Source organism: Wolffia australiana, chromosome 6 (genome assembly GCF_029677425.1).
Source record: "Wolffia australiana isolate 7733 chromosome 6, ASM2967742v1".
Classification (NCBI taxonomy): domain Eukaryota; kingdom Viridiplantae; phylum Streptophyta; class Magnoliopsida; order Alismatales; family Araceae; genus Wolffia; species Wolffia australiana.
The window spans coordinates 13,187,534-13,200,459 of NC_135840.1; the positions used below are offsets into that span (position 1 = coordinate 13,187,534).

At 41.1% G+C, this 12,926-nt stretch overlaps 3 protein-coding genes across 5 annotated transcripts; 1 reads left to right on the top strand and 2 right to left on the bottom strand.

Annotated features, from left to right (window-relative positions):
- Window positions 1–1,243: 1,243 nt before the first annotated feature.
- LOC144704796 (Surfeit locus protein 2 (SURF2)) lies at window positions 1,244–5,021 on the bottom strand. Of its 2 annotated transcripts, XM_078577322.1 has the most exons (6): window positions 4,701–5,020; window positions 2,890–2,987; window positions 2,755–2,811; window positions 2,439–2,666; window positions 1,549–1,597; window positions 1,244–1,459 (listed from the first exon to the last, which is right to left on the bottom strand). In XM_078577322.1, the coding sequence occupies exons 1-6, from the start codon at window positions 5,000–5,002 to the stop codon at window positions 1,384–1,386; spliced, it is 810 nt and encodes a 269-aa protein (XP_078433448.1). In that variant the 5' UTR covers window positions 5,003–5,020; the 3' UTR covers window positions 1,244–1,383. The 2 variants fall into 2 exon arrangements, with proteins under 2 accessions (XP_078433448.1, XP_078433449.1); XM_078577323.1 differs by lacking the exon at window positions 1,549–1,597 and having other exon boundaries at window positions 4,701–5,021.
- Window positions 5,022–5,452: 431 nt separating this feature from the next.
- Window positions 5,453–7,620, top strand: LOC144704134 (manganese-dependent ADP-ribose/CDP-alcohol diphosphatase-like protein). Of its 2 annotated transcripts, XR_013581750.1 has the most exons (3): window positions 5,453–5,512; window positions 5,638–6,070; window positions 6,179–6,513. XR_013581750.1 is itself a non-coding variant. In XM_078576396.1 (2 exons), the coding sequence occupies exon 2, from the start codon at window positions 6,588–6,590 to the stop codon at window positions 7,548–7,550; it is 963 nt and encodes a 320-aa protein (XP_078432522.1). In that variant the 5' UTR covers window positions 5,457–5,512; window positions 6,573–6,587; the 3' UTR covers window positions 7,551–7,620. The 2 variants fall into 2 exon arrangements, 1 of the variants encoding a protein (XP_078432522.1); XM_078576396.1 differs by lacking the exons at window positions 5,638–6,070; window positions 6,179–6,513 and adding an exon at window positions 6,573–7,620 and having other exon boundaries at window positions 5,457–5,512.
- A 792-nt stretch (window positions 7,621–8,412) lies between these two features.
- On the bottom strand, window positions 8,413–10,497 carry LOC144704136 (putative high-affinity nitrate transporter-activating protein 2.2). Its single transcript, XM_078576397.1, has 2 exons — window positions 10,224–10,497; window positions 8,413–9,006 (listed from the first exon to the last, which is right to left on the bottom strand). The coding sequence occupies exons 1-2, from the start codon at window positions 10,360–10,362 to the stop codon at window positions 8,534–8,536; spliced, it is 612 nt and encodes a 203-aa protein (XP_078432523.1). The 5' UTR covers window positions 10,363–10,497; the 3' UTR covers window positions 8,413–8,533.
- Between the last annotated feature and the right edge of the window lie 2,429 nt (window positions 10,498–12,926).

Genomic DNA, 12,926 nt, shown 5'->3' on the forward strand with positions numbered 1-12,926 from the left:
ACCACTACTAGTTATGTCAGAATAAATCAATTGTTATTTTTATTCACCAGATTAGCAACTTTATTTACTCCAAAATGACTACATACTAATTACCTAGTAGCATTAGTTGTTAGGACATTTTAACATTATTATTTAATTCACTAACTATAAAACGCAATTTTGTTTTCCTAAAATAACAATATATTTATTCCTTAAGACCACTACTTGTTACGTCAGAATAAATCTATTGTCATTTTTATTCACTAGATTAGCAACTTTATTTACTCCAAAATGACTACATACTAATTACCTAGTAGCATTAGTTGTTAGGACATTTTAACATTATTATTTAATTCACTAACTATAAAGCATAATTTTGTTTTCATAAAATAACAATATATTTATTCCTTAAGACCACTACTTGTTACGTCAGAATAAATCTATTGTCATTTTTATTCACTAGATTAGCAACTTTATTTACTCCAAAATGACTACATACTAATTACCTAGTAGCATTAGTTGTTAGGACATTTTAACATTATTATTTAATTCACTAACTATAAAATGCGATATATTTTCCCCAAATAACATTAAATTTATTGTCATTTTTATTAGCTATATTAGGTAACTCTACCCTTGTTATAATGATAATTTAAAATTTTAACTTAAATAATTATGGGCCGCGGGGTGGCGAAGATGAGATTTAACTGAAAAATGGCTGGAGAGAATATATAGTCTCACGGAAATTAGAATTTTCCGATATGGGATTGCAAACAACTGAACAAAAATTGCTGGATATCGAAAACCGATATCCAGCATCCGAGATCCGCCTCGTCCCTGCCCCTCCGATATCCGGTACCGATATCCGTCTAACCCCTGATAGACGGATATCGCCCGATATCCGATATCCGGAACCGTCCCACTTTTTCCTGGATATCGGATATCGGATATCGGTTGTCCGATACCGGATATCGGATGGATATCGGGACGGCGAGCACTAGTTGTCAGTGAAGCCTTTTATATATCTATTAAATACTATTTGCTTCTTCGAATACATGCACAAAACATACTCCATTGCTCAAGATTCTCCTTCAGCTAACCATGAGTCAAAATTCACATGCCTCTATGATGTTTATGCTTAAGTGTGTCTTCAGTTTTGTAGGACACCCAACTGTGTCCAGTGTCTAATCTGTCACAGTACAAAGCGCAATATATAAAATTTTAAAAATACTGAAAGCGTGAAATGGGTATAGATAGATGAGCAGAGCATAATGCGATTACAAAAAATTGCTCATTAACTTGGAACAAAATAAAGGAATTACAGTTTAAAGCAATCGGTACAAGTAATTTAAACCATACTTTTTTTCTGACTAAATCAAGAATACTGATAAGTGCATCCAACAATCAGTCCGTCCTGCTCTTCTTCTTTTCCCCTGTTTGAAAACTCGGGGGGCCGTCAGCAGCAGACGAGCGCTTTGTCCTGAAATGAGATTGACGAACCCTACTGTTCAAAATACTGCAGAAGAATGATAAAAAAGAATTTAAAGTTTGGAATGTCAGAACGGATACTTAGAAGGGAGATCTAATGGTCGAGTCTTGTACTCTGCGTCCATTTCATCTGGTAAAGAAATAAAGATAAACATGAAACCACACCTAGACCTTACGATTGGCTTTATCAAAAAATATAAAAAATATGGTAGAAAACAGTGAAAAACACTGTATCAGGGATAAAATGAAAATCAGAGAGGGAGGCGGAGAGAGAAAGAGGCTGCGGTTGCCTATATGCTGATCCAGTGGGGAACTTCCAATAGATTCATGCTTATTGCTTAAGATACTGAAAGAGAAACAAATGTAAATGACAAAAATAACCCCATGGAGGTTTCTGATCGCATCATACTTTTAGTTGGTGTAGGCTATACCTACGGATTGATAAGAATCCGAGAGTTCTTATCAGGGAAGAATTTTTTTGAAGAATCCTTTTTTTTTGAATTAACGCATCATACTTTTAGTTGGTGTTGGCTATACCTACTGATTGATAAGAACCCGAGAGTTCTTATCAGGGAAGAATTTTTTTGAAGAATCTTTTTTTTTTAAGAATCTTAAGTTTGAATTGAATTACATTCCCCATTCGATTACTAATGAACAGTCAGAGGGCAAAATGACACTTGCGGTTCTTTGAAAGATGCTATTGTTGGCCAAATCTAATCTAATGAATGCATTCATTCGACGGTGATTTCTATGCTTCAAAAGGTTATATCCAACGAACACTGAGGAAAAAGTACAACAGGAAGCCAATGATATTTTACACCTCATAGCCAAGAAGAAAAAAGGAAAAGTCAAACATAGAGGTAAACTAAGAAATTGAAGACAAAAAAATAGAAAGAATATAGTTAACGCAGATCTACTAAAACGACAAGAATGATACGAAGAAAATAATGCGAAAGAATAAATCCAAGTACCTGTTTCAGAGGCTGCAATTTCCCAACGATCCTTCCCATTATCAAAATCCCAACGACTTCCGACAGGGGGTACCCAGAAGTCAGGTTCCTCAGATCCAGGATCTTCAGTTTTGTCAGCGTTCGGCGACGAGGTTGTCATGTATGTAACATCGCTCTGCTGATTCTCAACACGCATTGCTACAAATTTCACATCTCCATTTGTAGAGACCTTCTCCCTCTTGATCTTTTCTAAAGGGATAATAATTTGCGAAGATTTAGTTTCAAATCGAAAAAAATAATAAAACATGGAAAATGTCTTGCATTTCCGAAAATGAACCTTTCTTGGAGTTAGTTTTTGTCCCTCCATGAGAAGTCAAGTCCTTCTCCTTTTGATCTGATTCAAGAATAAGAAGTGAGAGCGCTCGTCAAGTGTGCAAATTGGGAAATTTAAGAAACCATCCAGTCCATTTACCTAGTTTTTTCTGAAACTTCTTTCCACTGACGTGCTTCCAAATATGCTCTTCAGATTTGTTCACCGTATCCCCAGTCAACTTGCAGATAAGCTTCGACCTGACAAAGTGTATTAGTCTAACCATTTGGGTGAAAATCAGATCTTGAATAAAGACACCTGACATCGATGGAATTCTTATATAACGCTCTTAAGATGGTTTATGGTAGGTTACTTCAAAAAAAGAATTTTCCAGAGGAGTACTGATCGAGTTCCTCTAACAATCTAATATGTTGATGTATGGAGCAAGGAATCGAAGCGACAGTAAAAATCAAAATTGAGGTAAAATTTTCAGAACACTATCAACAGTGAACTAATTAGAGAGGACGAAGAGGAAACAGGATGAGAAATAAGGTTTACATAATAATGGGACCCTAGATCAACGATACGGATACTTGACAAAGATTATTGCAAGATACCTCAGAAAAGAATTTTTCAGAGGAAACGGATGGATTCCATCCAACAATACGATTAGATTTATTTAGAAAAAAGTATATTCATCCTAATGCGTGGTGCGAAGAATCGAGCCAATGGTAAAAATCAAACTTTATAATCAAAATGAAGTAAAATTTTCAGAACATTATCAACAACGAACAAGTTAGAGAGGAAGAAGAGAATACAGGATGAGAAATTAGCTTTACTTGAACACAATACCCATTCAACAATTTATTCAGAAAAACAGGACCCATTGAAAACTACGGATACTTGAGAAAGATTACGGTAAGAAGTTTTTCTTAGATGTATGTCAGTAAAGGTATTTTTTCTTTTTTATTACATTAAAGTTGCATTTAAATCAGGGGACAGACTTATTTATTTTATAGTAAATTAGTAAATAAAAATGATATTTTTAAAAAAAATTAATCGCTAAGAAAAATATCTAGGCATTAGGATTTTCCAGAGGAATACGGATCGAGTTTGTCCAACAATATAATCAGATAAACGTATGGAGCAACGAATCGAGTCCACAGTAAAATCAAATCTTTTGATCAACTCGAAGTAAAATTTTCAAGACATTGCCAACAACGAACTAGTCGGAGAGAATGAAGAGGAAAAATGATTAGAATATGCCATACTTTAAAACATGGGATCCTATTTGAGAAATACGGAACTTCAGAAAAGGATTTTTCAGAGAAATACGGATCGAATTGACCCACAAAAATAATCAGATTAACGTACGGAGCAAAGAATCGAGTCCAGAGTAAAAATCAAACCTTTTCATCAACTTGACGTAAGATTTTCAAGACATTGCCAACAACGAAGTAGTTTTTTTTTAATGAAGAGGAAAAATGATCAGACTGCGCAATACTTTAAAACATAATATCCCATTTGAGAAATACGGAAACTTCGGAAAGGGGTTTTCCAAAGGAATACGGATAGAGTTCATCCAAAAATATAATCAGATTAACGTACGGAGCAAAGAATCGTGTCCACAGTAAAAATCAAACCTTTTCATCAACTTGACGTAAAATTTTCAAGACATTGCCAACAACGAAGTAGTTTTTTTTTAATGAAGAGGTAAAATGATCAGACTGCGCAATACTTTAAAACATAATATCCCATTTGAGGAATACGGAAACTTCGGAAAGGGATTTTCCAAAGGAATACGGATAGAGTTCATCCAAAAATATAATCAGATTAACGTACGGAGCAAAGAATCGTGTCCACAGTAAAAATCAAGCCTTTTCATCAACATGAAGAAAAATTTTCAAGACATGGCCAACAGCGAACTAGTTAGAAAGGAAGAAGATGAGGCAGGATTAGAAAAAAAGCTATACTTGAACTTGGGATCCTGTTCGAACATATTGAGAGGCGGCTTCTGGTTCTTCAAAGCGGCATCGATTAGGGCAACGCGGCAGCCCTTGCTCCGACCGTAGCTCTCAATCATATCACGGGAAGACACCTCGTGGCCCGTTTCGACGCATCTCAACCGTCCATTCTCCACCTCCTCGAAGCTCGGCATCCCCACAAGAAGCTCCCCTTCTCTAAACTCCCTCGTCGACTCTCCATTACCGCCATTCTCGCCTTTCCCCTTCCCTTTCTTCACCTTCGCCCCTCCTCCGTCTTGCTCTTCCGCCATGGCAGAGCTCAGCGATCGCTAAACTGTAGTATATATACCCTAGTCGAGCTCTTCTTCGTTAGAGTATTTGCACAATTAAAAACCATACACGCCTTTTTACTCTATCTCGCTAGTTTCTGGGGTAATTCTTCTTCGTTAGAGTATTTACACAATAAAAAAAGATACACGCCTTTTTACTCTATCTCATTATCTTGTGGGGTCAAAGATGGAAAATAATTCTTCTTCGGTAGGGTACTTGCCCAATGAAAAAAGATACACGCCTTTTTACGCTATCTCGTTATTTTGTGGGGTCGAAAACGGCAAAGAATTCTTCTTCCTTAGAGTAGTTGCACAATAAAAAAGGATATACGCCTTTTTACTCTATCTCGTTATTTTGTGGGGGTCAAAGACGGAAAAGAATATCTCGTATTTTAAAAAACTATTTTTTGCCAGTTTCTTTAAATCTCACGTCTTCGCTCGTTGCTGGACCTCGAGAAAATCTCGGCGCTCTTCTCCTTCTTGGGATTGCCTGTGAGTACGGTTAATTTGTCACGATTTCGTCAAAATTTCTTGTTTTGTTATGAGGATGGATGCGAATTAGTTTCTGTCCTTGTATAATTTCGGATTGTGGGCTTTGAATCCGCTATGTTCTTCAGATTATGTGATGCGGGGCTACTCCTTGCCAAGAATTTTCCAGAGACAAATGGGGTAATCGATTAGGGGAAACAGGCAGAGTGACTTATAAAGTTATGTACATCAACCTCTAATGATAAAGAACATGCGAAAGGATGTGATAACGAGATGGCATTTGTCATTGTTCATCTTTGCGAGGATCAGCTCGGTGCTTATTTCTTAAAAGGAACGTGATCTCGCGTGATAAACAATTTATTAGGATTTTCAGCTGTTTATCGGCGCGTCTCCCCTGCATAAATTGCTACTTTCAATGATATTACAGATGATTCAGGGCTTTAAAACATCAAAAGCCCCAAGATACATTTGCTGATCTCAAGGCTATTAATGATCTTGATTATTTTATGAACTGATCGTTAATTGCGAAAAACATGTCAACAGCAGCAGGAATTGTAGAAGGTACGGGAAAGAGTCTTCATTTGATGATCTTAAACTCGAAAGTTGGAATTAATGCCGTGGAGTTCAATACTATGGCAGATTTCCTTATTCTCATGATAAATACTGCAGATGAGATTACAAATTTCAGGGGTATACCACCTACAAAATTATCCTAAATGGAGCTGGATGGCCGAAATTGAGATTTCTCTTTCACCCCAACAAAATTTAAATCTCCCTCCCTTCCACCCTCTCTCTCCCTCTCTTTACTCGCTTCTGCTATCTATTTCTCCTCTCCAATGGGATTCTACATTTCCGATTTAATTTATGATGTGTTTTTCATGATTTAATTGTATTTCCTAAATTTGTGCTCCCAATTTTTCTGTCTGTTCTCAAATGGTTACTTTTCACTAACATGTCCGCTTAATCAGGCTACAGTTTCTCATCTGATATTAAGTTCAAACTTTTTCTTTCATTCAAAAAAAAAAGTTCAAACTTTTTTGAACTTTTTTGACTTAATGGACAGGAAGGAGGAGGCCTGATGACACCAGCCAACGTCTCTATCACCACACAAGGCAAGAAGCCCCTCTTCTCATTCGGCGTAATAACTGACATTCAATACGCCGACATCCCTGATGGTGAATCCTTCCTCGGCATTCCCCGCTTCTACCACCACAGCGTCCTCGTCCTCCGGCGTGCCATCAAGACCTGGAATGACCATAATGCCCTCAGCTTCGCCCTCAACTTCGGCGATATTGTGGATGGCAAGTGCCCCAAGAGCCAGTCCCTTCCAACGGTCAAACGAATGGTCAACGAGTTTGACCAGTTTGACGGCCCAGTCCACCACATGATTGGGAATCATTGCCTCTATAATCTCCCTCGGGCCACCCTGGTCAAACTACTCAAGATCCCCGCCCCGTCCGACACGGCGTATTACCACTTTTCGCCTCGTCCGGGGTTTAGAATTGTGGTCCTGGATGGGTACGATGTCAGCGCCCTGGGCCGCCCCTTTGACCATCCGTTGACCATGGTGGCCTGGAAGCTTCTAGAAGAGAAAAACCCGAATTCGGACAAGAACAGCCCCGAGGGATTGACCGGGCTGGCAAGGAGGTTCCTCATGTTCAACGGCGGGGTCAGCGGGGAGCAGCTGACGTGGCTGGACAAGGTGCTGGGAAAGTCAACACGCGACGGGGAGAAGGTTGTGGTGTGTTGCCACGTACCGCTCCACCCGGGTTGCTCGTCCCCGGAGGCGCTGTTGTGGAATTATGATGACGTGTTGGAGGTGATTCACAGGCACGGGTGCGTGAAGGTTTGTATTGCGGGTCATGACCACAGCGGCGGGCACTGCGTTGACTCTGGTGGGGTCCACCACCGGGTCCTCGAGGCCGCACTGGAGTGTCCCCCTGGGGCAGATGCCTTCGGGCACGTTGATGTTTACCATGACAGGATCGAGATTCTGGGAGTTGATCGGATGGCGAGTATGGAGCTGGTTTTCAGACCTTAACACTCCCATAGTTTCTATTGTTTGATATCTACTACCAGTGAATTCAGTATAAATAACAGTCTCTGCATAAGGGGTCTGATGTCGGATTGGGTTGGATTCTTATTAATCCTGGGTGGGGAGTTGTTACGATCCCCGTGGAGATCTAACAAAATCAAGAAATGGGACGAGGGGTAGAGAGGAGAATAGGGGAGATGGAAGAGGTAAGAGAGAAGAAGAGAGAACGATTTGTGAGCAAACTCTCAAGAACCTCCGAATCGGGAGTTCTTGCCTCACGCAAGCCGGATACAGCTACTCGTGCCAAGAAACCACAAGTTGATCTTTCGTCCAAAAGTCCCTCTAATGACCTTACACGGGGGTATTTATAACCCTACGATTTCAAGAATCGGTTATCTCATCAGGACTCTAACAGGATTGGATCGACCAGATGAAGATTGACCAGGATCGGAAGCATAGAGACAACTTTCATATTCTGGTCCATGATTTCTTCCACAGAATCGGAAACATGGAGACAACTTTACATTACAACTTAGCTGCACATTATCTTCTAGGGATGCATTCATTCTCTTTCGTTTTCCTTTTTTTTGGGGGGGAATCTGCAGAGATGATAATTCTACCCTCACAGAGATTATTTAGCCTCCTTTCCCTCTGAGAAAACATTTTTATCCTCCCTCCAATCCCTCTAGACATTTCATATTCTGGTCCCTGATTTCTTCAACAGAATGAAATATTCTGGAATCAGAAACAAAAATACCAGTTTACATCGCATTCTATATTTCCTTAACTTTATTGGGAATATGCAGAGATGGACTCCACCAGCACAGATTCTTTAGTTTCCACTTCCTACTCTCCACACATTCCGTACTTGCACAGAATGAAACACACTGGAATTAGAAACAAAGACACAATTTTACACCTGGACATGCTCACATAAACTTCTAGGGACCCATTTTCTTTCTTTAGAGACACACAGAAGAGATTTTGGCTTACTTGGTTTTCCTGCCCTTGTTCTCGATGACGAAGAAGGCGACGAGCGCGGCGATGGAGAAGGCAGAGAAGCAGCCGGCAGCGACATCAATGGAGGTGGAGCGGCCAGAGATGCCGTCTATCTTGAAGAGATTCTGAGTTTTGGCCTTGTCAGTGGTCTGGCCATAGCCCACCTCTACTCCGGCCGCATCCAGGGCGTAAGCTCGGACGAAGAACACGGCGGTGGGGATCTCCTTGGTCACCTGGTAGCTCAAGTTTCCAGCCATGGCGTAGGGCTTGTCAGCCATTTTGAAGGGGCAGCTCTTGTCCTTGTGGAGGTTGTCGTTCGTCTTCCTCCAGCCGCGGTCCTTCTGGCTCACCGGCGCGTAGCAGAGCTCCACCCGAATCGTCTTGTACACCGCGTCGGTGCCGGCGGGGAAGCTCTGGTTCAGCTGCCATGTCACCGAGATCGTGTCTTTCCCTGCTTTCAGATCTGCACACCCAGGAAATGGATCTTGATTAGGGAGGGGGGGAAACTAACGATTTATGTGAAGTTTTCCCTGATTAGTGTAGACGACGATGTTGAGTTGAAGCAGATAAGCTTAGTTTATAGAATTCTGCCATAATTAGAGTAGATGAAGTCGGTGAGTTGAAGATGAAGCCTCTTGGTCGAAGAATTTTTCCATAATTAGGAGAGATGGCGATGATGAGTTGAAGAGGAAGCCTCTAGCTTGAAGAATTTTGCCATAATTAGAGTAGATGAAGCCCGGTGAGTTGAAGATGAAGCTTCTTGATCGAAGAAGTTTGCCATATTAGGAGAGATGGCGACAGTAAGTTGAAGAGGAAGCCTCTAGCTTGAAGAATTTTGCCATAATTAGAGTAGATGGAGTCAATTAGTTGAAGATGAAGCTTCTAGCTTGAAGAATTTTGCCATAACTAGGGTAGATGAAGTCAGTGAGTTCAAGATGAAGCTTCTAGCTTGATGAATTTTGCCATAATTAGGAGAGATGGCAACAGTGAGTTGAAGATGAAGCTTCGAGATTGAAGACTTTTTTGCCCTAGTTGAAGCTGAAACTCGTGCAGCAAAGGGGGAAGCCAGATTCTCGAAGAAATTCGAGCGTGCGAGAACAGATCACGACTGCAAAATTTAACGATTGGAAAAATTCACGAATCACACGAAGTCTTCACTAATTAGGGTAGACGACAACGTTAATTTGAAGCACATGAGCTTAGTTCACAGAATTTTGCCCTAATTAGGGTAGATGAAGTCAGTGAGTTGACGATAAAGCTTCTAGCTTGAATAATTTCGCCCTAGCTGAAGCCGACACTCACGCAGCAAAGGGGGAAGCTAGATTCTCGAAGAAATTCGAGCGAGCGAGAACAGATGACGACTGCAAAACTTAGCGATTTGCACTAAGTTTTCCCTAATTAGGGTAGACGACAACGTTAGTTCACAGAATTTTGCCCTAATTAGGGTAGATGAAGTCAGTGAGTTGACGATGAAGCTTCTAGCTTGAATAATTTCGCCCTAGCTGAAGCCGACACTCACGCAGCAAAGGGGGAAGCCAGATTCTCGAAGAAATTCGAGCAAAAGAGAACAGATCACGACTGCAAAACTTAGCGACAGCCCCAACGAATTTCAGCCGAACAAAACGGAAAACTTGGCGCAGAAGCCTGGATCAAACCAAATCGGAACCGACGATTGAATACCTTGGCCGGCTTCGGGAGAGGCGGAGACGATGAGAGACCGGGGAAGGGAGGCGAAGGAGACGCCACTGGCGAGGCACGACCTCGGCGCCGAGCTACAGAAGACGAGAGCCGCGAGGAGGAAGAAACCCAACTTCTCCATGGCTGTCGAAGCTCCGATCGAGGCTTGTACTGCTCTTCTCCCTCCATCCTCTCATCCCCCATTTATACTCGCCATCGCCCCCTCGCAAATGTCAACGCCCGCAGAGAGAGAGAGAGGGGTGACCTCTGGAGAAGATCAAGGGATGGAAGATGAATCTTCAAGTATTTGAAGAGGGAAGAGGTAGGGGACGAGGAGAATCGACTGTTGATTCTCGCGCTCTGATTGGTTGCCAAGTGGGCCCCACAGAGGTGGGCCCTACCGTAGATTATCAAAAATAAAAATTTTATGGACATAAAATTTATGTGGAATTATGATTATTTCCTTTCGTGCTGGCCATCCTTGATTTCAGGCAGGTATCTGGAATAAAAGCATATTTGGAAATAAAATTGATTATTAACACTGGAAAATAAATCAGAATTGAGAATGATAAAGAAACTCTATAAGGAGATTAACACTGGAATTTTCAATCCTTAAGCAGATTTCATGCATGATGTCCAATGCTCTCAAGCTAGACCCTACAATACAAAAATAATTTTTCCCTTTCCATAGCTCTTATAGAAAGTATGCTATGGTGATGTGTAGAGAAAGGCTAGGTCTAGAGCATGCTGATGAGATCAAGGTCTTGTCAAAACACTCTATTGGTGTTAGCGTAGTATGGGTGTATAAGAGCTGATGTTGATGGGAGTAAACTGGCACTATCAGTCTATAGAAATCTCACTATGGAATAAAAGGTGTTCCACAGTCTCAACCTGAGGAGAGATTGGGCAACAATGGCATCACGAACTAAGTGAGTGACCAATACGGGTCATCGGATGACCATTAGGGAGGCCACGGTGCATGAATCTCCAAAGGAAGAATAAAACATGAGTAAGAATAGCTAGTTTTAGATGCGTCAACCCCAAGTCTGTGTAGGAAATATCTCTCAAAAGTGATCCCAAGGAGACTGGCATGAGAAATTCCCATTAAGTGTGAATGTCCAGATTGGGCGATCTTAGGATGTCCCTATTTTAGTAGACATAGCCTATGGTAAGTAATCTAAGAAAAGGCCATTGGCTCCCATAGGAGTCGCACGTTCCCTGTTAGTTACTGTGCCACGATAAAACGTAGGTTATTATGGTAGACAGTTAGGGTGGTGAGCTAAGGGTGTGTCGGTGAGCAAGTATCATATCAAGCATTGATCGTGCCTTGGCTGATGTGTCAACGTGTCTCATTGGATATCTCTAGCCAATGATGTTGTCAAGTACGCCACCTTTTGTGGCCCTTGATATCCTACCCCCAACGAGCCCACTTTCTATACTTGGCCGATAGGAAGCACCCGAATGGGGAGCTCGTGGTATACATACGCCACACAATCTTCTTCTGAAGCATGTCTTGGACGTCTCGAGGGTGCATGATCCCTAGGCCCTTGTCCGTAGGTCGACAAGCTTTCTACCAAGAGACCCAATGGTGTCTATGGCCTCCTTCGAGGTGACCCAACCATGAGAAATGCGAGCATAGGCTCTCCATAGAGCAAAGAACAAAGAGCAATAATGAGTGTACGCTAAGGTATGCAACGTGAAGCTCATGAGGATGTGTCGTATGAGTTGGACTATCCCCTAGTGAAGTTTTTAATCCATCTAGTTTCTTTCTTAGCTGAGTCAATAAGGCATTAAAATAATGATGTCATGTGTGGCCGAGAAAGATGGGGCATCAAAGATAGTCAAAAGGAAGGCATTCTCATGAGTATCGAGTTTATTGTTAAATGATATGCGAGAGCTTTATGGTGGTGGATGGTCCAACCATAAAGCTACCCTTCGAGGCATTGATAAGCTAGTCGAAGGCTCACTTGTACGTAGTGAGTACATTCATAAGCCCCATATGGATTTTTTAGATCCATTAAGGAAAATGATAGCATCCTATGTAAATAGAGAATGCGAGATGATTAAACAACCTCTTTTCAAATAATATGGTTGGATGAGTCCTCGGACGGTCACTCTTGTGAGTGATTGGCTAAATACCTCGTACATCAATATGAAAAGGGTGGGTGAGATAAGGCCACCTTGCCGTATACCTCGCGTGGAAGTGAAGAAATTAGTGGAGTTTCCATCCACCAAGAGAGAGAAATAATTTTTTTCTAATATAAGCACCAACCAGATCTATGAATGCATTAGTGAAACTAAAGTGTCGTAACACTATGGTAAGGAAAGTCCACTCATCTCTATCAAAGGCCTTTTCCATATCAAGTTTGAAGATGGCATTCAAACCCAGAATATGAGCGTCTATTTATTGTGCTGACTAGTGAACTAGCATGAGACTTTCTTGGATTTGTCGACCCTTAACAAAACCACACTACTCAAGAGAGATGGGTCTATAAAGGAAGGTCTCAAGTCGATATGTAATAAATGTGTATGTAACCTTATAGCATACATTATAAAGACTAATAGGTCGAAAGTTTCGAAGAGAAACTGGATTATCTACCTTTGGGATAAGCGCAAGAAAAGTAAATTTCCAACTTCTAGGAAAGACTTTACGTATAAAATCTCCTTGATAGCTTACACTAAATCTGTGCCTATTATATCCCAACA